Here is a 25,140-nt window from a genome sequence, read left to right as displayed (position 1 = left end):
GATATAGAAAAAGATAATAAATTGATAAGAAGGAAAAATAAGAGGTAATGGACTGTATTCTCATCAGCTGAAGATAATCACTGTACATTTTGTTGTATTTCCTTTTAATCTTTTCTTATATGTTCCTGTCATAGTTGTGATGATACTGTATGTGCAATTTTATAACATTAACACAAAACATTTTTCTCTAATTGTATTTTTGTAACCATTCTTATTAACTGCTGCATAGAATCTAAAGCTAATTAGCTTTTACATGTCTTCCAAGCCCATATTAGAAAGGCATGGTTCAGCAGTTACAAGCAGATTGCAAGTTATTTTGCTAAGATAGACATACCAACTAGTAGCAAAAGAAAAGGCTAAAAACTGAGACCAGAGCTTTAAGTGTCTAGTACATGGGAACCACATGGTATGGAATCCAACTATGTATGAAGCACTGTCTGTTAAGGAAAACTGTGCAACTGTCCTTCTAAGTTTTACTTTGAACTTTCAGACCTTAGCTACTCCATGCTGCCTGGCATTCTTTGTCTGCTCCACTTCTCAGGCAGCTTTCAACTCAAATCCTTTCTCCTCAAATACTGGGCATGCCTGCCTCAGCCTCAGCTCTTGAAACCAGAGCCCCGCAATCGTTTTCTCACCACCAAACCCACAACCCTATTTACATGTGCAACCCATCTCTATTTTTTAAAAAATGTCTATAAATTCTAATTTTGGCCTGAGGAGGAGGTGTCCTGTCTGTCAGGGCCCAGTTCCTGCATTTGTGCTCTATATCTCTTTCTCTCTAACTTTCACCTAATTCTTCCTTTCTTCCTTGTCTTTAATTGTTTCACTTCCTTTGGATTATTACTGTTAGCACACACACACATACACATACTTTTTTTTTTAAAGATCTCTTATGAAAAGTAACAGCAACAATAGAGTCACAGCCCTGCCTCTCTTCTGCCTTAAAAAACAAAGCCCCTCCCATGTCCATTTCTTAGTTTTGGCCTATTTCCCTATATTCTGTTGTAGCAACATTTATCACATGAATTGTCTTCATGAACTCTGCTTTTCACTTCCTTTTTTTTTTTTTAAGATTTTATTTATTTGAGGATAGAGAGGGCACAAGTGGGGGCGGGGGCAGAGGGAGAGGGAGAAGTGGGCTCTCCACTGAGCCGGGAACCCGACACAGGGCTCAATCTCAGGACCCTGGGATCACGACCTGAGCCGGAGGCAGCCGCTTAATCCATTGAGCCACCCAGGTGCCCCTACTTTTCACTTCCTTATTAACTATTTAGCCTTCTACCATGTTTTATTTTCCCCTTAGGTGATCTTATTGATTCCATAAATACCACAGTTAGGTAATGACCCCAGGTTATCTCTGAGCTCTAGATTCTAGTATACAGTTGTCCTCTTGATGTTTTCACTTATTATTTCATAGGTACTTAAAAACTCAGCATGTTTAAATTCTTGATTCTTCCTGTTCTACTCCATCTCAGAAAATGTGCTACCATCTTCCTCAGATCAGAAGGGTAGATACCCTTCATTCTTTTTTTTTCCTACTTCCTGAGCGTCCAAAATATATCTCCTTTTCTTACCTGCTTCTAATTCAGAAAGCAGCAAAAGAGATCTTAAAGGGCAAATCAAGTTATTTCTCTCTCCTGTTTTGAGCATAAAATCTGAACTCCATATTGTGACCCAGGAGACTTTGCATGATGTGTTAACTTTTTATCTCTTCAGCCTCCCTCATAACGTTTCTCTTTGCATATGGTGTAACTGCCTCTTTGGCCTTTTGGTTACTGCAGTGTTCTGTGTTCTTTCAGGCCTTTGTGCTTTTGGACATGCTCTTCCCTGCCTGTAATGCTGTTCCCCTCCATGGGTATGGTGGGTTAATGTCCTCTCAGATGGGTTTTCCTAACCTACAGCCTAAGGCTTGTCTCTCTCATTTTCACCATTTGTTTGGTTCTTTTGTGTAGTATCCAATTTGTAATTTTTTGGTCATTTTTTAATTGGTTAAATTCAGCCCCAATTAGAATATAAGCATCAAGAAAGCAGGGACTTTGGCTTTATTGTATGTGATTATATCTCGATTGCCTAGCAGAGTACTTGGCCCTAGGGAACTCCATAAGTGTCTGATGAATGAATGGATGGATGGATGGTACATGAGTAACAGACTAGAAGTGGCCCTAAGAGCATCCACCATCCTTAGTTTCCAGTTTTGACCAATAATTATTACTGATGTAGATGACCTGAGTTGTCCAATAAAAGGTATAATTATAAGTGCAATCCATTTTAGAAAAATGGGTTCACAAAAATGAGATTAAACAAGTTCTAGTATATTTAAAAAGAAAAACCTAGAAAATGTAAGAATCTTAAAATATTTCGTTATTATAGTATTCTAAAAGTAACTTAAATTTTCCTATACTAAGCGTTCTTTCACTTATTAGCAATAATTAGTAATTTCTCAGAGCTAAACGACTAATTTTAGTCTTTATAAGTGAGTTATTGCTTAAGTGTTCTTCTAAATGTTATGCACTCAATCCTCATCATTCATGCACTCTGTATTTGTGATTTATGTACTTGCTGAAGTTCATTTGTAACTCCCAAATTCATACTTGGGGTGCTTTCAAGGTCATTCAAAGACATATCTAGAGTGGCAAAAAATTTTAGTGGCCCAATGCCCACGTTCCCAGCTGAGGCCTCGTTTCACCTTTCATATTGTAAACGAGTGTGCTTTTCATGGTCTATTTAGCATCATGTTGTTCACATTTTAGCTTTTTGTTGATTTTACTGTTTAAAATGGCCTCCAAGGATAGTGCTGAAGGGCTGTCTAGTGTTCCTAAGCACAAGAAGGCCATGATATGCCTCATGGAGAAAATTTGCTAGAAATACAGAACTCAGGAAAATACTATACTTAAGATTACAGTTATTAAGTAAGCTTTGTTTAGGCATGGGTTATAGTGCTGTTGGCTGTGAATTAAATGTTTAATGAATCAACAGTATATGTTAAATAAGGTGTCTGTAAACATAAACACACATAAAACAAGGTTTTGTATTGATTGGTTGATGAAAATGTTGTGACCAGAGGCTCGCAGGAACCTAACCCTGTATTTCCCCTAGGAGCAATGTTCAGTGTTCGCGGCGACTTTATAGAACATAACTACCGCGAATAACAAGAATCGACTGTAAGTTAAAATTCTGGACTTAAATGGAAATTTCAGGAAGTGCCTCCTCACCCATGTTTAATTAGTTTAGAGACTTTTTGGTTGGGATATATATTTTATTTTAAAACCTTTCAACTATGAGGAGAACTGAATTCATTTTGGTTCAGTGATCCTTTTTGAGCACTTACTATATGCCAGTTACTGTACTAGTTTTGAAGTATACAAAAACAAGTCAGAAAATCGTTACTCCCAAGAATCTTTCAGTTAGGGGAGTATTTCATTTTAATCCAACTGGTCTGATACCAACTGCAATTTAATTTTGACACTGCCTGGAGTTAACATAGACTCCATGGGTTAAAGACAAAGTTCTCTTTAAGAATGCCTAGGCTTCCAGATGCCAGCTGCAAGTTCTTGGAATCCCCAGGCCACCCATACTTTTGAAAACTGGCTACTGGCTACAAATTGGGGCATTTCTATGACACCCCTCATGTTCAGTAATTTGCTAGAACAAGTAGAACTCAGGAAAGTGCTATATGCTATACTTAGGATTACAGTTTTATTATAAAGATGGTAGAGGAATAGGTTTGGGAAGAAGTGCAGTTTCCATGACCTCTCTGTGGAGTCAGGGCCTGTCACCCTCCAAGCACATGAGTGTTTTGGCCAGCCAGGATGCTCCTCTGAGCTTCATTGTTGAGAGATATTATGGAGTTCCATTACATAGGTATGATTTTAAATAACTGGACAAATGATTGAACTTAATCTCTAGCCCCCATCTCCTTCCTGCAGATCAGGTGGTTAAGAATCCCAGCTCTAATCACATGGTTATTTCTGGTGACCATCTACCATTCTGAAGCTATCTGGAGGTCTACCAGGAGTCCCCTTGATAACATAACAAAGAAACCCCCTATCACTCAGGAAATTCAAAAGGCTTTTAAAACTCTTTGCCAAGAACTGGAGAATGTATCTGGTTCTCTGTTTTATTTTGACCAGATACATTCCTTTTTTACACCACAGGGCAACTTGCCTTATAAATAATAAAAGGTAAATTAGATGTTTGCCAGATAGGGGCATAGGTGTTTATAAGCAGATAGAAGAATATATGCGAAAACATCAAGGGATGAACAAATTTGTGGAATAGAATGTCATTTAGCTAGAATATCATGTTCAAAAAGTAGTTGTTGAAGGTGAGTCTGGTAAAGTAGATAATACTCAGGTCATGAAAGTCTGGAAACAGGTCACAAATCCTATGCACATTTGGGCCTTATAGTGTGTGTTATAACTTTAATGGAAAATTTCAAACATATACAAAGAGTAGACAGAATAATACAGTGAATATATAATGAATATAATGATCTCCTATGTATGTATCACAATTAACACTTGGTGGTCAACATGTTTCATCTGTGTTCCCCTTCATCTCTCCTCCCCCCAACATATTATTTTGTAGCAAATATTACTTCATTCATAGATACTTCTGTGTATATCTTTAAAGTATGTGAGCTTTTTATAAAAATAACTATCATCCTATTTTTACAGCTAAAAGTTTTTAACAGTAATTTTATAACATCATCAGATATCCAGTCATTATGCAAATTGCCAATTCTTCAGTGGTTTTAAAAACAGCAAATCAGTTGCTAACATTTTTAATTGAGATATTTTACTTTAAAAATTTAGATTTTTTTGTAATTGAAAAATTGGAAGGTTTAGCAATACTACGTGTATGTTTCTCCTTTATAAAAACAGGGCCTTGATGAAAGTCTTTGCCTAGCTGCCTCCTCACTGCTTTACCTTGTGAAGACTCTTGGAAAGGATTTAAACAGGCATTTACCTTGATAAGATTTGCATTATGGAAAGATAACTTTGGGATCAGAATGCATTTAGGGGAGTGTCCAGGGAAGACAAGGACTCCAGTTAAAAAACAGAATTAATGATAATATGTGGACAGGGTGCATTGAAGATTAAACTTGAATATCAAGTTTAGGTAGCTGGTAGATAGGAAATCCAGGTGAGACAGGGAAGGATTAAGTGACTTGTTTGGGTCTTTTGACGGTGTGGTGGAGGTGAATACACCCAGTTACTGGAGCCCTAACTTAAAGGGTTTTGTAAATACAATTTACTCTTATTTTTATATACATAAAGTTTTAGAATTCTCCAACTAAATTAAAGGAGGGGAGGATAGGAAAGGAAAGCAAAGACTACTTGTAGTTTTGAGGACGTTCAAAGGACTCTCTTTAAGAAAACTGTCAGTTTCTTCCGTGTAAATGAAGGATGGGTGGAGAGTTCTAATGAGCTCCTGCCAGCTTGCCTGCAGAATTCAGTCCATTTACTTTTAATAGTAGGCCTGTATAGCCTTAATATGTATTAATAATTGTCAGTGATAAAAAATACACCTATAAACAGCATTGCAGGGTCTGGCATCTAGTAAGTGCTTGGTAAGTGCTGGATTTGAATCGAAACCCTTATAAGGCATAAGCAGTAGTATCTTAATTCAGATTAGAGTTTTTCACCTGGTATTTCCCTTCAGTTTCTTCATGAATAGGAAACTAAATAAATATTTGTACAATAAATGAATAATTCTGGTGATTTTAATTCCTTTATTTAAAAGGATTCTTTTTTTCTTAGTTTGAGATGGTATCAACATCCTACAGAAGAAGAATTAAGAATTCTTGCAGGGAAGCAGCAAAAAGGGAAAAGCAGAAAAGATAGGTAAGTTACATTGTTGAGCTTATAAAGTGTTAAGTATTTGAGACAATTTATGTAAATATATTTTGTACGTTCCTTAAAGGAACATTTACTGATAATGCTATGCGTGTTTGGTAGATTGGAGATTAAAACCCATGATCTAAAATAATTTTGAATTGCCCTTTAAGAAAATCCTGTATTTAGTAATATGATATATGAGCACAGAAATGATTATTTTACTTAAGAATGGTTAATTTTATTCTTTGTGTTTAAATTATGAAACCAGTATAGCCATCATATTAAAACTTGCTGGGGGTTGTCTGGGGAGAAAACCAGAGCCCATCTTTTTACCATCTAACTCATTTATCTGTTGATTTGAGTTCTTTTCCAGAATTTACTGTTATTCGTTATTATGAAATTGGGCAAATTTACCTGCTTTTGACCTCTTTTCTTCATTTTTCAAATGAAAAGGGTAGCCAGTATAACTTCGTAGGTCCCATTCAGTTGCTATATATTATATTCGCATTTAAAGTTTATGAAGAAAACTGCCTGTTAATAAACCTCACTGAATGGACCACAGCAGCCTTATCTATGAAATGGAAGGACCAAACATAGTAATTCTGAAGGATCTTTCCAGCTTTAAAATTTTATATCTCTATTTAAATTGAATTCTCAAGTAAAGTACATGATAATTAGCCTCTCTATATGGCCTTAGTGTCCTCAGCTGGGGAGGACTTAGGACCTGAAACTATGATTCTAATATATTACAGAATGTCAGTGACAACAAATTGTCACCAGGTTTCTCATGTGTATCATAAAAATGATATTAACCTGAGCTAATGCATTTGTAGGTGCTAAAGTTTTTTTTAAACATAATGATTATTTGGCATGAAATTGGAAATTTTAAAAAGACTTCTGATCTCGCTAACCATTCTCTTTTACACTTATCATTGCAAATACACCTTAAAGATCATTGGAATATTGAGTGTAAGCCCTCCTTCTCTGTTTTATTTTGAAAAGACTTTACATGTACAAAATGATGCCAAAATGGCACTGTCTTATTCCTGGTAGCAATAATTAATATTTGATTTATTGACATGAATTGATATTTTTACTGAAGTTTTTCCAGAAAAAATGGAAATTGTTTCTTGGTATTGTAATTAATGCTATTGAAACTTAATTTATTACTTTCTATATATGTGTGAGTGTCTTTAAAAATTAAATTTGGGAATGATACGTGTGCACCTAAAGAATTCTTTTATTTCCCCCATTTGTGATTCAGTAAAAGCAACTCCAAATTAGCCTTTCACATAACGGAATTTCTTATGCACGTAAATCTTAATATATTTCTTCAACTCTGACTTGTTTATAGCTACAGGTCTCTTTATACATATGTGTGGACATGTATAATTTCAGAGAGAGATGCATTTTGGTTTAATTTCCTTTTATTTTTGTACCTAAAGAAATAAATTGTTCCAAAGTGAAATACAAGAAAGGATGCCAGTTCCTTGCCTTTGCTTTCTTATATGAATTTCATGTCACAGAGGAGCCACTTTATCCTCTTTTAGGTATTCTGAGATTTTCTCCCATATGCTTAAATATTATGTGATAATGGTGTTTCTTTAATTTTTTATTTGCTTTTACTCTTGTACCTAAATGAAAAGATGTTAGTTGTCTTAAAATCTACAGGAGAGAGAGTAGGAGAAATAGGGTGAAGTGCTAAGCTAGTAATCAAGATTTTGTCACTAATTTAGGTAAATCTTCCCCTGGTAATCTGCATATTCCCATAATAATTTATATCCACATTTTGTAGTCTTCCCTTTAAAAACTACTTTTGTAACTTTTGACTCTTTTACCTCCTTTTTGATGAAATATTAGAAATTCTGCTTCCTTTGTGAAATTTAAAACCCCATTTGTGATTAGTTGATATAAGCACTTGGATAACAGTATAGGTAACTTGCTTTTTGTGTCACTTGTCTGATTTTTATAGGAAATACAATGGTCACATTGAAAGTAAGCCATTGACCATTCCAAAGGATATTGACCTCCATCTAGAAACAAAGTCAGTTACAGAAGTGGATACTTTAGGTAAGGGAAATCTTGGTAAAGTGTTCTGTAAATCTTAGTTTTATACTATGCTAGTGAAAGTACTTTCATTTTACCTATTGTGGCTAAATTTTTTGTTTGGTTTTTAATCATTAAGTCCATTTTACAGAATATGAAACCTTTTTCAGAACTTAGAAGCTCAAAATGACTTCATTTGAATTGAATTTCTTTTTCTATTCACCTAACCTGTACTAAGAATTATTTTTCCCATTTTTCAGAAAGGCTGACTTACATGTTTGTTACACACTTTCTGTTTCATGTTGAGATCACAGTCACTTTTCATTATTTTGAATTCTAGACTTCTTGCCATAAGTGCCATTTTGCTCCTTTTATGATGTGGCTTGCAGAAATGCTTTTGTGTGTTTGTTTTTAATTACCTGTACTTAACAGTGATTGAACTTTATGCTCATGCTCAGTAGACAGGGAAGTGGCTTTAGAGCAATGAACTGGGTTAGGAATCAGAAAACTTATTTAAGATTTACTTTCACCCATGGGATATTTCTGATAAGTTATGTGGGTTTTCCCCCCTGTATATCAATGATTATAATTGTATAACTATAATGATTTTATATTTAAAGTAAAATTTATGTGAAATTTGAATCCTATAAGAGAATGGCATCTAAAGTGGTATTATATTAAACACTGATTTTCAAACCTGACTGCCCATCAGAATACCTTGAGCAGCTCTTTTAGAAAGAAAGATTCTTCATATCTACCCCTGGAGATCCAGTAAATCTAGAGTGGGTTCTGGGAATTTGTATTTTTTAAAATGCTCTTAGTGGTTCTGACTTTGGACCAGGTTTGAGAACTAATGGTTTACATGAAAAGTGAGGAATAAAAATAACATATTAAAAAAAAATAATTTTGGGGTTGCCTGGGTGGCTCAGTCAGTTGAGCATCTGCCTTTGGCTCAGGTCATGATCCCAGGGTCCTGGGATTGGGTCCCGCATTGGGCTCCCTGCTCCTCAGGGAGCCTGCTTCTCCCTCTCCCTCTGCTGTTCCCCCTCCTTGTGCTCTCTGTCAAATAAATGAATAAAATCTTGAAAAAAAATAATTTTGGTAATGTATAAATATCATATGTAATTTGGCCCTTCTTGGGTTAAATCATAACCATCCCTGGAAAACCTTAGTAGATTCATGTAGCATCTCATATAGAATTATTTAGTGATACAAAATGGCTTCAAGATACCTGAAAGTTGATTCTATATTTACAAAGATTTTTTACGTGTGTGTATATTTTATATATATATATAAAGGGTGTCCTAGAACCCAAAAATGTCAACGAGGAACAGTATAAATCAGTATCATTAAGACTGTTATGACTGATTATGTTATCCTCTTTTTTCTTTTTAACTTTTTCATGCAAAATCTAAAACATTTAAAAGCACTTTGACTTTTTGACTGGTTGTCACATTGGTTTTATTAATTTTTTATGTGTGCTTACTTGTATAAAATGTTCACAGACGTGTAAATATAAGAATATATACATAGTCTCCCTGATTTCTAGAACAGATTTTTGTCATTTTTACTAGTAACTAATGTTAAATGAATAATTACCAGCTTATTAACTTTAATAATAGCTTAAATTTGAGTATTTATTAGGCATTGTTGTAAGTGCTTTATGTTTATTAACCCTCTTCCAGTTCTATGAGGTATGTAACTGTTATTGACCTTTTTTTTTGCCTTAAACTCATTGAACTCATATAGTTAAATAACTTGGTGTGGCTTATTCACTAAATGTGGTAGAGCCAGTTAGTGAGAACTAGGCTATTTTAATGAACTTAAAAAGATTAAAATTAAGGCCTTATCACATAGCTTATTCAATATTTTGTCTCATTAGTACAATTTTGAAACTAATTGCAAATGGTACTAGTTTAACAACTGGCCACATAATTTCAAGAGCAGAATAATGGGGAGATGTTTTATTTATGTTTATGTAATCATTTCTGAATGCATGCTCTGTGTGTGTGTGTTTAGGTAAAAGTAGAGGGTTTTCTCCCTGAATTTAACATACACTAAAGAGCTTAAGGCAAACCACTAGGCTTGATGAGCTGTAAGTTTTCTTTTGTTTCCAAATAGCCTAATAAAAGACACATAGGTAATTATATTATTGAATACAAAAAGAATATAATACTTGGGTTAAATATGTAGCCAAGATTATGTATAATTTGTACTTAGGTTGAATGTATATATATTATTGGTATCCCAATAAGTATCTTGAAAGTCTGTCTTAATTTGTATTAGCTATCTATTACAAGAACCTCTTAAAGCACATAAAAATATTTGAAATGTCACTTGGCTGTTTGCTGTGAGTGAATTCCCTGCAGGAAGCCTCTGACTGTAGGCAGCATGGAGAATTGGAGCTTCAGTTATTAATAAAAATTGAAAGCCTTTAGATAAGTGGGTATTTGTCTACCCAAATGGATATTGTCTGTTCTACCCATTTCCCTGTCACCTTCTGGAAAGTCATTGAAAAGGGTGATTTTTAGAGGAGAAGTGAGGTGGCTAGAGAGTAAGAATCCTTCAACTACTTGAGGGTAAATCTTTCAGACTTATATTTATAAGCTATTATATTTATCAGGAAAAAAGAAAAAAGAAAAAAAAACCTAACACAGTTAAAATAACTTGAAGCAAATTAAAAATTTACCCAGTCATAAAAGGATTTGGAATTTTTGCTGTCTTATAGATAAGTAAGTTTATTTGGTTTGTTTTAATATTTTAAATAAGTCTTACTTTGAGTGGTATTTTCAAAATACTTTTTCTACGAATGCATGATTTTAAAATATCCTCAGATATTACATTTTACAACTAAAATTTTTCCATAGCAATGTAGATCATTATGTACTAGTGGGAACATAGGAATTGATGTTTATGTATGTGACTTATTCCCACATTTTTAGGAGGTCTTCTACAAAATGATGCTGATACTTTGGACTGTACTCAGGCAGTAGTAAACCAGAATATCTGAGATGAAAAGAGAGATAGAATCATATTTACTCTCAGAGAATGCTAATTTTAATGTAAACCCTTTGTTGGAAGGGGTATGGTTTTATGGAAAATTGACAGGCATTTTGTCAGCTTTTCTTGCAGGAACACAAGTAAGAATAGGAAGTATACTGATATGCTATTTTAGTCTGCATTAACTCACAAAATTATTAATCCTCCTTTAGTGCATGCAGTTAATAACCATAGCAAAGCTTAACTCTCTTACTTCACAGAAATGAAAAATATAAGTAAACTTATCTTTGTATACCAAGTTATATCCTCAAGTTCAAGTATGGTACTTTAGAACCTTAAAAAAAAAAAAGTCTTGAGGGGCACCTTTGTGGATCAGTCAGTTAAATGTCTGGCTTCGGCTCAGGTCATGATCCCAGGGTCCTGGGATCGAACTCCTGTCTGTTCCCTGCTCAGTGGGGAGTCTGCTTCTTCCTCTCCCTCTGCCCCTCCCCCCTGCTCATTCTCTCTCAAATAAAAATCTTTTTTAAAAATTAAAATATATTTTTAAAAAAACTTGAGGGGTACCTGGCTGGCTCAGTTAAGTGTCCAACTCTTGGTTTCAGTTCAGGTCATGATCTCAGGGTGGTAGGATTGAGCCCCGCATCAGGCTCTGCGCTCGGTGCAGAGTCTACTGGAGATTATCTCCCTCTCCCTTTGTTCCCCCCCCAATTCCTGCTTTCTTTAAAAAAAAAAAAAAATTTTAATTTCTGTAAAAAACAGCTAAATCAGCTGAGAAAATACCAACTCATTTTGCAATCATATATTTTTTAACAATTTAAATAATTTTTGATAGCATTCTAGGTTTTAAAAATTTAATTTGTGAAGTATTAAAATTTAATTTTGAGTGTCAACATTCTCAAGCTGTTTCCTGCATTTTTAGATTCATCAAACCTTACATTGCATATCAACAAATGAATAAAGTTGTAGCATGGTTAAAGTTAACTATAGATAAATCCTCCTGAGCTATTTATTTATGAAAGTTTAAGTAAACTTTTTTTTTTTTGACCTTTATTTTTCAGCATTGCATTATTTTCCAGAATACCAGTGGCTGGTGGATTTCACAGTGGCTGCTACAGTTGTGTATCTAGTAACTGAAGTCTACTACAATTTTATGAAGCCCACACAGGAAATGAATATCAGCTTAGTCTGGTGCCTGCTTGTTTTATCTTTTGCAATGTATCCTTCAAACATCATTAATAGTAATTTATAAGTTTGTGTTCCGTTTGTAGCTAATACAGTTAGATCTCATTTCTGATTTGAAAAAAAATTTAGATAGAGAATTTTTCATTGTTGAAATCCGCTTTATTTAATAGAAAAAACTTTCCAAGTAGAGGTAAATAGTTTAAAAAGTGAAATACAAGAAAAGATGCCAGTTCCTTGCCTTTGCTCTCTTACGTGAATTTCATGTCACAGAGGAGCCACTTTACCCTCTTTTAGGTATTCTGAGGTTTTCTTCCATATGTTTAAATATTATGTGATAATGGTGTTACTTTAATTTTAGATTATTGCACCTTTCTCCCCGTTCCTTTTCATTCCCTTCACTTCTACCAAAATAGTAAGGAAACAACTTTTACCAAATCAGTTTTAGTGATACCTATGAAAATATTATTTATAGCTAAGCATTATATGTTTTACCAACTTCCTTGAACAATTTTTTATTCTTGTATATAGATGCTAAACTTTTTTTACAGAATTCTAAACCTCAGTAGTTCAAATACATCATTTCTATTTTGTTTTCTCTTGGAAATATCCTCCTGTAGCTCTCAATTCTGTAAACTTACTGCATTGCTGTTAACCTGGGATTTTCTTCACTGTCTTTCTTCACTGTCTAAGAATTCTCTGTGCTGCTTTCTGGATCACATCTTCTGCTCTTTGGTTTACTGTCCTTTGGCAGAGCGCATTCTATAGTGTCCTGGAAAGGGGTGCTACAGTTTTTATTTTTGAAATCTTGCATGCCGGGCGCCTGGGTGGCTCAGTTGGTTAAGCGACTGCCTCCGGCTCAGGTCATGATCCTGGAGTCCTGGGATCGAGTCCCTCATCCGGCTCCCTGCTCGGCAGGGAGCCTGCTTCTCCCTCTGACCCTCTTCCCTCTCGTGCTCTCTGTCTCTCATTCTCTCTCAAATAAATAAATAAAATCTTAAAAAAAAAAAAAAGAAATCTTGCATGCCTGAAATGATTTTTTCCTCATACTCAGTTGATGGTTTGGCTCAGGACAAATTCTAAGAAAGAAATAGTTTTTCCTGGGAGTTTTGAAGGTTCTTGAGAAACTAGATACCTTCTTGCTCTTGGCATATGCCTCCCTTTCCCCTCACATACACCCTCTAGATGCTTTTTCTCTTTTGGTATTCTGAAGTTTTCATCATTAATTGGGTTAAATTCTAGGTTTAGCTTTTAAATCTGGGGACTCATCCTTTTTTACTAGGCCGTTTTTCCCTTACTTTTATTAAAATTAAACATTTCCTCCCCCATTTCTGCCTCTCCAGAGATAGCTCCTTTTTGTTTGATGTTTACATGCATATTTCCATGTGGGTACAAAGCTCCTGCTTGATTTTAGTTTTAGGCTTTAACTGTTACTGTTGCCGTTTCACTCTGTAAATAAGGATTTGGCACATCTGCCTGGCTTGTCATCTATCACTAATCATTTCCCATTCACCTTGTCTTCTGAATATGGTAATGTCATTTTTTAGAGGAATTTTACTGATTTTTTTCTTCTCATTCATTGTATATATGTACTTAAAAAAAAATTCCTTTATACTGCCATTTTGGTGGGGATTAGGGAGAGAGACCGGAAGTCAGTGGATGTACTCAATCTTTTTTTTATTCAGAAGTTTTATATTGACTATGATAAAAGTCTGTTTTCTGTCGTCTTTTTCAGGGGCTCTTCATAATGACTTGTTCTTCCTTTGAATGGTACTTTAAAATTATCTCCCATTTTTCATTTATTTTATTTTCTTGATTTTTCTCTTAATTTCCTCTTAACTCTTTTGTTGAATTTTTTTATATCAACCTTTTAAAAAATTTCGAAGACTTTGGATGTTCTATTTCCATAACATTCTTTTGTCATGGATGTGTAATATCTTTTTAGTTCTAAGGATATTAGTATCTTTTAAGTTTTAATTTATGCCTTGTGTTGTTTATTTTCTGAGTATCCACCCCCCCCGCCTTTTTAGTCATTGTCATGTTAAGAGATTGTTCTTAAATGTCACGTGATCTTTGATTATCTTTATATTCAAGAAGGAGGCATTTAAAAATTAGAAGCTTTGTACAAGTGGCTGGAACTTGTTGATTGGTGGCCTTTTTTGCAGATGACTGAGTGGGGACCGTACATTATCCTGGGGGGACCTCTTGATACAGTATCTGCAGGTTGTTGGATCTGTCGTTTTCTCCAAGCATTGTCCATTCTCTCATCTTTGAGGTGTAAGTCTGACAGCCAGTGTTACGGGTATTGATTGGGGAAGAATGCTCAGATATTCAGCATTTAATGTATAGGCATTAATTTAAATGCATGTCTGTGGGCCCCCTGTGCTTCTTCTTTTCAGGTCTTCATTGTCACCCTAAGTTTTGCATGGTACTCCCAAGCCCAGTCTCTGATTTAATATCTTCAGATAGTATTTCTTCTGGGTTCTGCCAGAGTTGAGGAAGGGCCATCACCTAATCTGTATGATTAGGCAAGACAAGATCTGGCAAGTCTGATTACTGCTAATAAAGTCATTCAACCTGTCATCCTGTTTTCATTCATCCTGCAATCCTTCCTTCAAAGGTCCTCGCTGTCTCCATTTCCTGACTTTTCCAGAGCTTATAAATGAGTTGGCTTTCTTTTTACTGAGTTTCTCCCTTTGTTGACCCAGTGTAACAGAGAAGGCAGAAGCCTAAATCAGTTATTTCTTGTCCATCTGTAAGTCTTCCAAACTTTTGTTGACATTGCTTTTCTAGAAACTCATTTTCTTCCTCCTCTTTGGCTTTTAGTTTCTTTGCTATATGGTTTATTTAGTCAGATTTCGGGAGTAAGCAGAATAAATGTATATCCTACATCTTTTATATTCAACTAGAGACTGCTGAACTGTCTTTTAAAACTAAAAATGGATACTGTTTTAAATATATGATATGATTTGACAGTCAACATCACTATCCTCCTTGTTGACTCTTTTGGATTGATTTAGGTATAATGTAGACCAGAGGGGCCAGAACAAAGTCTTTAAGAGTTGACATCTTCAACCAGCTGTATATTCTGCTGGATAGAAACACTGATCATATGTGTCAGTTGAAAAACATCCCCAGATATCTTGTGCTGTACTCATTTCAAGAGGCGATTAAGTTGGGGCGGCTGGGTGGCTCAGTCGTTAAGCATCTTCCTTCGGCTCAGGTCATGATCCCAGGGTCCTGGGATTGAGCCCTGTATCGGGCTCCCTGCTTGGCAGGAAGCGTGCTTCTCCCTCTCCCACTCCCCCTGCTTGTGTTCCTGCTCTCTCTCCTCTCTCTGTCAAATAAATAAATAAAATTTTTTTTAAAAAAGATTAAGTTGATAAGCAATTAGAATATTACTTTTCAATTCTATAGTGTTAAATATGTAAAAATACTATGCAGTCAGAATAAAGACCCAGCCATAAATATCGAGTTACATAAACACACTAAAAATACCTTAACTTGATAATTAGCACTAGCTGACTACATGCCGTGTTATTTTTTTCATACTTTGAGTTCTCATGTTCACTGAAATACTGCTTATTTTGGAATATTCCTCATTTTCATCATGGTTGGTGGTAGCATATTAAAATGGTATTTGTGGTATTTATGTAGAAATGCATACTTGATATACAGTTTTATTTAATGTTCTACAACCCTTAATACCTATTTACCAGAGAAATTAGAAAAATGTACCTCTTAAGAGCTACTCAGATTATTGTTTATGTGAATAAATTTCATCTTTCATTTCATTCAGTAATGCCTAATAATGCAAGAGCAAAGGTCCCACACAGTCTTCAGCACTGAACTGGCTCTGCTTAGTTTTAAGTAGTGCACTCGTGAAATGCTCCAGACAATAGCATCTCTGCGGGAATCTGGTAGCTGGCTGTCTCGCACCATCCTAGAGAAGACAGAAAGTGCTGAAGGGCTTTAGAATCCAAGCTGTTTTCTGCCAACTTTAACCCTCCACAAAGGGGATAGGGAGGAAGGAGGAAAGGAGAATTGTGTGTATGTTTAGGTATGTGATTTTCCTTCAGACTTGTGGCATGTGAGAAAATGACCTACTGCCTTCAGTGGTATGCAGGAAACCAGAATTCAATGCCAGCTCTCCAGATTTAACATCAGGGAGGAGTCTGTTTATAGCCTATATTTTATCTTAGTTATAACATATCTGGTTTGCCTTTCACACCGTATAAACAGCGTATAACTGCAGTGACCTCTGGCTTCTCTTTATTTCCTTATTGTATGTAGCCTACTTATTAGTCAAACACATGTCTCCATTGATTACATAGGACAATAGCTCCACTTAATTCCAGAGTCACACATACATCAGTTGATTCAGAAATTCTCTGCAGTTGTTACTGATAAAATGTCCTTTGTTAAAGTGGTCCCACATTTAGACATGTATAACTTAACTGGCTCACTTTAAAAGTGAAGAAGAAAACTGTTTCATTACATGGTCATTTTGTTTTTTTCACCCCATCAGTTTTATTTGACATACTCATGTAGGACCACAATTAAAACTTACACAGAATCTTGGAAGTTCTAAAAGCCCAGGAATGAGTTTTTTTTTAATGTGTGACACTGAAATCTTGAACCCTGGTACCTAAAACTGGGCTGTCTCTTGTCATCAGCTCTGCTTTCTGTTTCAACAGAATTGTACATGGATCTCAGCTATCACACCTTCTGGCCTCACTCCTAAACCCAACCTTATTCTCAGCTTTACTCCCTTGCCTATTTGTAATTCTAACCACCTCTTTGATTGAGTGTGTGTGTTCCATGTCCATTTATGCTGAGTTACATGGTATGGGGAAGATAAAAGGGTAAAGAAAGCCTTAGAGTGAGGATGGAACAGTTGTATTAATTGTCTTTCCTGCATGATGGCATGAAGTCTTAGAGTCACTGGAGAAATGTCTACTGATTCTATAATAGGAAGTATATCATTTTCATTTATGAATAAAGGAAAAGCAAAAGGTAAAAATGATGCTTACAAAAAATTCAGTTATCCTTTGGTGAAAGTAAAACTTTTAAAAATTAAAATACTCTACAATCTATGGATTTTTTTTTTTTTAAAGAACCTTTTCTTATGAATAAGCTGTATCACAGAGTAATATTGAGTCAATTACGTGAATTTGAGTGAGAAGAAAGCTATTCTACAAAGAATGATAAAGCTTCTCAGTAGTCCTATTATATTTGGTTAAAGGACTGGATCATTAGTCACATTTCCACACTGCTTATATTTTACAATGTGGATGGTTTAAGGTACAAAACCCTATTATGTATGTTTTAAGGCTGTGTTTTAAAATTTTAATTTGCCTTGGTTGCCAGACATGCAGATTTCATACAGTGCCAAAACTTGGGAATGGTTTAAATGGAAATAAATTCTAAGGTTTTCTGTGTTAAATATTGAGTTCTGTATGTAGATTTGTAAATTAAGGTGTGCAAATTAAATGCTGCATTTGTTTGCTGTAGGAAATAGACAACTATAGCAAACCAGCACAACTTGGTCACCTTTTCTAAATTCCTTAAAGGATTCTAAATTGCTGTATTTGTATTTTATAAAATGTTCTGCTCTATATCGATAAGAAAAATGAAACACTAAACCCTAAAGTGAACTGCATAAGCTATCAAGTCTCCTGGTGTGAAAGGAACAGAGTAAAAGCTATTGAACCTAAGCCAAATTACTTGGTTAAAAATTTGTACATAGCATGGTGTGTCAAAGATTGTTTCTTTTACAAACTTGTGGAGATCTTCTGTGATACCAGTGTTGCCACTTTATTTGCCTTTCAGGTTGGAAACGTAGAGTTACAAAGAGAACTTACTTTGGGAGATAAAACCAGTATTTCTGGTTTATTAATTTATAATTGAGACTTTTTTTCCCTTTCAGCTAGGAAGTGATAATTTACCTTCTACAGCTAAAAATTTGAGGATAATCTTCATTGTTTTGCTTTGTTTTAATCCAGATGATTAGTTAATAGTTTTTTGTTGCTTGCTCATCTTGTTAAATAAAACCTGTGTTTTATATGCTCTCAAAAATCCATGACTGTTATTTCCTTCCACAATCTGGCTAGGCTAAGACTGGCTGTAAGCTCTTGTGGGACAAATTTTAAACATGCATAATAGTTTTTTTGCTTAAGTCTGAGAGAAATCAGGTTCTGTTTCTTTTCTCTTTAAATCTTCTTCTCTAAGAAAATATGAAAAAATATTTTGGTTTAAATTATCCAAGTTGGTTGTTTTATATTTTAAGTTGGAAGACAGGATCAATTCTTTTTAAAAGGATTTTACTTGATAGCTCATAAGGATTAATGTACTTGTTCTCAGGGTATGTACTGTAGCAGATTCTTGGTATAGTTTTTAGGCTTTGCAGTGACGATGCAAAGTACAATGTGTTTTCAGTATTTTGGTTGCTTTTACTTATATAAAAATAGATGTTGGGAGGGTTAGCCATTTGAATAGAAAAAAATTTTTTATTGTTAGTGGTCACAAAAACAAGACTATAATCTTTTATGGAGTGGAAAACTTAGTTTACATGAAAATGACTTAGTTGAGTGGAAACATGTTATATTTTTAAAAGAGAATATAAATTTTTTGAAAGAATTTTGAGAAACTTCTGTGAAAACCTCTGTGTTTATTCTTAGGTTAGTGTACATTAGATTTGTGTATTGGCAACAAAATACTTATTCTCATAATGTGATCTTTTTCTATTTCTATTGATAAATCTTTGAATAATTTCAAGATGTTAGGGTATAGAAGACATTTTCTTAATATGAGAATTGGGTCTTTAAAACAATGTAAGTACAAACTAAATTGAAACAGTGTCTTGGTAAGTAGATGTTCTTTAAGTTGTTAACCTAGATCTGAGAGAAATTTGCCATTTTAGATCTAAAAATTAAGCCTATTCATCATTTAAAAGCTCTTTCTCCAGCTTGAAGCTAAATATATTTAAAATATTTCCTACTGATTAAATCTTTCCTTTTGTCCTTGATTTTCCTTACCTGTTGAAATTTTGGTATTTGCATGGATAGTTGCTTAATTCCAGTTGCAAAAAATGTTGACACTAAATTAGAACTTTAAAAATGTCAGCCATGTGGCAGAAAAAAATTTTTCCCATCCCTAACACTCTTTTTATTTCAAGGGTTGAGATTTTATAAAGTAAAATAAGTTAACCTTTAAAGTATGTGGTTCATTCAGCTGGGACTGAGGGGTTAAAAAGAAAAAAAAAAGTATTAAAAGAAAATGACTATTTGCATCAGTAGTTTTGCATATGCAATTTTGAATATTTACTAATATTCTTTATGAAAGTCTAATATACAGAATGATCTATGAAGATAATAGCAAGATAAAGGTAGTGGAAGAGTTTACTCAGAAAGCACTTGACCATCATTTCCATTAAATTTTAAATCAGGAAATTTCTGTCTTTACCTAGTGTTTTTTGCTATGCATGTCTGTAAATATAGAAGCCTAATTTTTTTGGTATAATAATGTTATTTACATTATCAGGTTGTATTATGTATGAAAGGATAAAAGTAAGTATATCATACTTACTTGGAAATTGTGGACAATTTATGAAGAAAGAAAAGATTTAAAGGAACTAAGTTAGAGAAATTCATTTTGAAATCCATTCCTGTAGTATTTCAGGTATAGTCTATTACGTATTTTTCTATATGAATAACTTACGGCTAATAAGCATATCATGGGATTAGAGCTTAAAAGGAATTTTCTTTCCTTATTTCAAAATATTTTGTTATATATAGGTATTAGAGAAATTTGGTAAGTAGCTCAACGAAAAACTTTACTATCTTAGCTAGTATAGACAGTCTGTGCAAGTGATCTCAAAATAAAGTTACCACGGTTGTCAGTGAGGAACTCTAAATAGGGTACCACAGTGTAGTTATTTCTCCTGTCTCTTAAAAAATAAGCCAGTTTTATATTCTGATATGTCAAATGCTAATGAAAGTGTCTTCATAGGAAATTTTTCTTTAGTTTACTACTATATACTATTTAATAAGTTTGGGCTTATTATATATTAATTGAATAAAATACACATTGCTTCAAAAGTTTGGTAAAACAAGCAGTTGAGTTTTGAGTTGAAACATGGTGAAGATTCTACAAAATAAAATCCCACAATAGACTTCAGTTGGTTCAGCAACTCTTTGCTAATTCTTTTGGCCAGGAATAAAGTTTTAGGCACAGGTGTTATTGCTGGAAAATACTCAGATATTTTTCTTTTGGAGGGAGACTAGAACTCTTGGAAAAGCTGCCAGTTTACTTCTTTACTTCTAAAATAAGTTGAATATTTGTTCTGTTCTGGGTTGTGTATACATCAGGTTTTTGCCAGTGGATGTTTAAATTGTATTGAAATCATACAGTTTTATGATGATAGTGTTTCATAGCATTGAAGCATTTCTAACAGTTGGTTAATATTAATTACCAGTAACACTTCACTGTATTTTAATAGGATGTTGAAATAATTTCAGTGCATGAGATTGAAAAGGTAGTAAAACATACATATGTGTTTTATGCTGTGAATTCATAGTTGTTTAGGTTCTGTTAAACTCCAGGACATAATGTACCTTTTTTCTGGAGTTGGGGGTATGTTGTAGATCAAGACTTTATTAAAACCTAGATTGAATTTCTTAAAATGTCAACTATTGTCCAACAATATATACACATAGGTTATATAGACAAAAGTACTCAACATGTCTTGAAAACCGAGTCTGCTTCCTGATCCCCTTTGCCACTTCTGTTCATGTTTTAGCTGGTTATTTTGGCTTTTAAAAATCTTTGTGTTTCTAAATATAATGCTTATACTTCTGTTAATTCGAGAGTTCTGATAGGTGAGGATTTTCCTTTCTTAAATTATGCCATCCTCTCTGCTTCCTCTCCTTTATGTTCTTAATTACTTTACATTTTTACTGAAAAGTGTCAATATTCAGTGATTATTACACATATGTAAATAATATTCATATGTGAGCATTATAAGGTATTACAGCTTCTTTTGTAATTTTTTTCATTACTTTTTAAAAATTTACTTCTTTTTTCTTTGTATTTATTATTAATTCCACTAGCTTCTCTGTATTGTTTTCCACAAGGTCGCTTATAACTTGTATTAGTTCCCCCACCTTTCTCTTTCTCTGTGGAGGTACCCTTCCTGGAGACTTCCCTTCTCTAGCTTTTATCTGGAGGGATTGCTCTCAGGCCTGCTAGACAGCCATCATTCTAGGACTTACTTTTGTTGTCATCTTGGAATTCTCTTTGCCTTTCTCCCAAGTTTAATTTACCATTTCCAGAATTCAGTGTTTTTCTCTTTCTTGGTTTGTTCAAATGTTTTGATGGAGCTTTCTGCTGAGGTGTACATTCATGGTCACCAGTTTTATACTACAGTCTGGAAAGTGTCTTAATTCTGTACTCTAATTAACCTGGGTACAGAATTCCAGGTCATCAGTATTTTCCTTCATAATTCTGAAGATGTTGCTTCATTGTTCTCAGCAGACTTTACTGTTAGAAGTACAGTGTCATGATATGTAATCTTTTGCATATAATTTGTTTTTATTTTTCTTCTCAGGAAGTTTTTACAATATTCTCTTTCTTTGGTTTCTGAAGATTCATGATCACGTACCCTGTTGGAAATCTTTTTTTCATTCTTTGTGCTGGGCTTCTGGTAGGCTATTTTACTTTGGAAACTTTGAATTTGGAAATATCTTTTATGTTGTCTTTGATAACTTCTCCTCTTTTGTAATCTCCCCACCTCCTGTTCTCTTTCTGTCTCCTACTTTTGTTAGTCAGATACTGTACTTCCTAGATTGATCCTCTCATTTTGTCACCCTTTATGCTTGATGGAACTTTGCCTCAACTTTATCTTTCAAACCTATTTTTTTAAAATCTATTTTGCCTAGGGTACCTGGGTGGCTCAGTCAGTTAAGCATCTGCCTTCAGCTCAGGTCATGATCCCAGAGTCCTGGGATCGAGTCCCACGTCCAGCTCCCTGCTCAGTGGGGAGTTGCTTCTCTGCCCCTCCCCTGGCTCGTGCTCGCTCGCTCTCTTGCTCACTCTCTCAAATAAATAAAATCTTTAAAAAAATATTTTGCCTGTTCTATTGATTTTTGTTTAGCCTAATGAAATAGCTTTATGAAATATAGATATATCTCATATGTAGATATCTATGTATAAGAACATATCTGTAAAAAATGTTTATTCTTCTGCCTGTATTATCTTTCATTTCTCCAAGTTAGTTTTTCCCCAATGCTATTTTTTTCTCTTTTACATAAGATGCTATGCTCTAATACAGAGATTGATGAACTGGCCTGCTGCATCTGAGTTGCATCCTGTTTTTGTATAGCTCTTGAGCTGAGAATGGTTTTTAACATTTTTAAAGGGTTGTTTAAAAAGATTAAAGAGCCGACAGAAGAATATGCTACAGAGACTATTGATGGTCCACAAAGCCTAAAATATTTACTATCTGTTCCTTAACAGAAAGTTTTCTGATCCCTGCTTTAATGTCTATAGATTCCTGGCTTTTCTTTCATGTTTAAGAGTCAGACACTACGAGTGTATCGGAAACTGTATGGACGTAGGGCTTGGTTAGCCTTTCTGGAGATTAAAACTTGGTAATGCTGAAGTTAGTTTTGTTCTGGGTAGACCGTAATGTCATTATCTATTGGACTTTTCTTTGGGGACTTTTGGTTTCTCTAGAAGAGAGTCTAATCTTGCCTGAGGGTGTGAGCCTGCTGCACAGGTTTTGAAAGTGAGAACCCCTTTGAGTATGTAGGCTTTCATTTATTCTGATTTCAATACAGTTACCTTAAACTAAATTCTGTACTTCAGAATCAGTTTCTTCAGAGGCTAAATCTTCATCTTCTGCTGGAGTCACAGTGAACTTTGGAACCCGGCTGCACAGGGAGTGGAAAGTTGGGCATCCAATTTCTACTTACAGAGAGGTCAGCATGACACTGCTGTGTTTTGTAGAATATTGTACCTCCTAGATTAGATTTTCATGGAAAAGGTTAGAAGATTTAAATGTAACTGGGAATTGTATATGAAGGAAAATTAACTTAATTTTTTTATCATTGTATAATCTGTTTGTCCTTGTATACATTATCATACTACTTTTTGGTATTGGAAGTCCATTATTTTATTCCATTATGTAGAAAACATCGTTATTGCTAAAAACTACAAAGAAATCTTTAATGTTCAAAACAGTCCTCTGAGGTGGTAGATGTATTAGTTGCTTTTCACAAATGAAGAAATTGGGGACAGAGAGGTTAATTAACTTTTATGTGGGGGAATCACCTAGTAAGAGTAGAACCAATATTCAGGCAGGCAGCCTAGACCTAGAGAATGCTTTCTTTCCATCTATGTTACACTGTAGTTCAAGATAGCATATGATAGGGGCACCTGGCTGGCTTAGTCGCTTAAGCATCCAACTCTTAGCTCAGCATAGGTCTTAAGCTCAGGGTCATGAGTTCAAGCCCTGCATTGGGCTCCACGGTGGGTATGGAGCCTACTTTAAAAAAAAAAATTAAAAAGACAGCATATGATATACATACCAGGTGAATTAGGGTAGTGATTGCTGTGAGTTCAGAAGAGGGAGAGAATGTCTGAGCTGGAGAGTTAAAGGTAAGCTTTATAAAGGATGTGGAGCTTGAGTCTTTGAGTAGGTAGAGGGAGGGGAATAAGGTAGTTCAGATATTAGGTTGTGATCTCTAAGACAGTATAGCTGTTACCTTTAGGAAATGTTAACACACCATTTTGATTTAAGTAGAGCTTGGGGACTGTTGAATGAAAGCTTGAACATATGGGTGTAGCCAGATCATAATATTACATTTCAGAATATTGTATGTGTTATCTTACACTGTAGGTTATGGGAAGGTTTTGTTCTAATATGGGATTCAATAGATACTTGGTTTTAAGATTCATCCAGTATTCAATATGAATTGAGGATGCAGAGGTTATACAATTTTTGGTGTTGGTGGTTAATATATTAAGGTAGTAGTGATAAAAGGAAGATTATGCTTCCTGCCTGGATTAGATTACATCTAATTTTGTTATTTTCTTTCCTTTAGTGTTGACATATTTTGTAATTTAATTATTCTGTGGTAACAAAGTATTGCGGTGGGTGTAATATTTGAGAAATTTCATTTTGGTCATTAGATACCATTTTTGGCTAAGATGTTGTTTTGCTTTTCATTGTAAGTGAAGGAGTTGGAAATTGTCTCTAGATTCTCGTATCTGTTTTCAGTAAAAATGAAGCAGTGTTTTTCCAGCCTGGGCTTAGGGCCCTCAGGCAATGAGAGAGATCATAGCTAGATCTCAAAAGCAGTTATGTTGTGATTTGGTAGGGAGGGAAGGTTGTATTTGTTTTTAATTTTTTTTAATTTTTTAATTTTTTTATTGTGTTAATCACCATACATTACATCATTAGCTTTTGATGTAGTGATCCATGATTCATTGTTTGTGCATAACACCCAGTGCTCCACGCAGAATGTGCCCTCTTTAAAACCCATCACCAGGCTAACCCATCCCCCCACCCCCCTCCCCTCTAGAACCCTCAGTGTGTTTTTCAGAGTCCATTGTCTCTCATGGTTCATCTCCCCCTCCAACTTACTCCCCTTCATTCTTCCCCTCCTGCTATCTTCTTCTTTTTTTTTTCTTAAAATATATTGCATTATTTGTTTCAGAGGTACAGATCTGTGATTCAACAGTCTTGCACAATTCACAGCGCTCACCATAGCACATACCCTCCCCAATGTCTATCACCCAGCCACCCCCTCCCTGCCACCCCCCACCACTCCAGCAACCCTCAGTTTGTTTCCTGAGATTAAGAATTCCTCCTATCAGTGAGATCATATGATACATGTCTTTCTCTGATTGACTTATTTCACTCAGCATAACACCCTCCAGTTCCATCCACGTCATTGCAAATGGCAAGATCTCATTCCTTTTGATGGCTGCAGAATATTCCATTGTGTATATATACCACATCTTCTTTATCCATTCATCTGTTGATGGACGTCTTGACTCTTTCCACAGTTTG

The 25,140-nt window shown here is 34.7% G+C and overlaps 1 protein-coding gene across 8 annotated transcripts in view; it reads left to right on the top strand.

Moving 5' to 3' along the window:
• TMEM161B (transmembrane protein 161B) overlaps positions 1 to 25,140 on the top strand; it is a 71,309-nt gene that overhangs the window by 25,048 nt on the left and 21,121 nt on the right. For 3 of the 8 annotated variants that reach the window (XM_027606396.2, XM_027606401.1, XM_027606397.2), the window contains 3 exons: positions 5,763 to 5,846; positions 7,813 to 7,910; positions 11,945 to 12,101. In XM_027606396.2, coding sequence (XP_027462197.1) covers positions 5,763 to 5,846; positions 7,813 to 7,910; positions 11,945 to 12,101 — 339 coding nt within the window. Of the gene's footprint in view, positions 1 to 3,096; positions 3,162 to 5,762; positions 5,847 to 7,812; positions 7,911 to 11,944; positions 12,102 to 25,140 lie in introns of all 8 variants that reach the window. The other 5 variants (XM_027606398.1, XM_027606400.1, XM_027606402.1 and 2 more) reach the window with 3 other exon arrangements.

Source organism: Zalophus californianus, chromosome 5 (assembly GCF_009762305.2).
Source record: "Zalophus californianus isolate mZalCal1 chromosome 5, mZalCal1.pri.v2, whole genome shotgun sequence".
Lineage (NCBI taxonomy): Eukaryota > Metazoa > Chordata > Mammalia > Carnivora > Otariidae > Zalophus > Zalophus californianus.
Note: the sequence above shows the minus strand (reverse complement) of the source record. Positions and strands in the feature narration are given on the sequence as shown.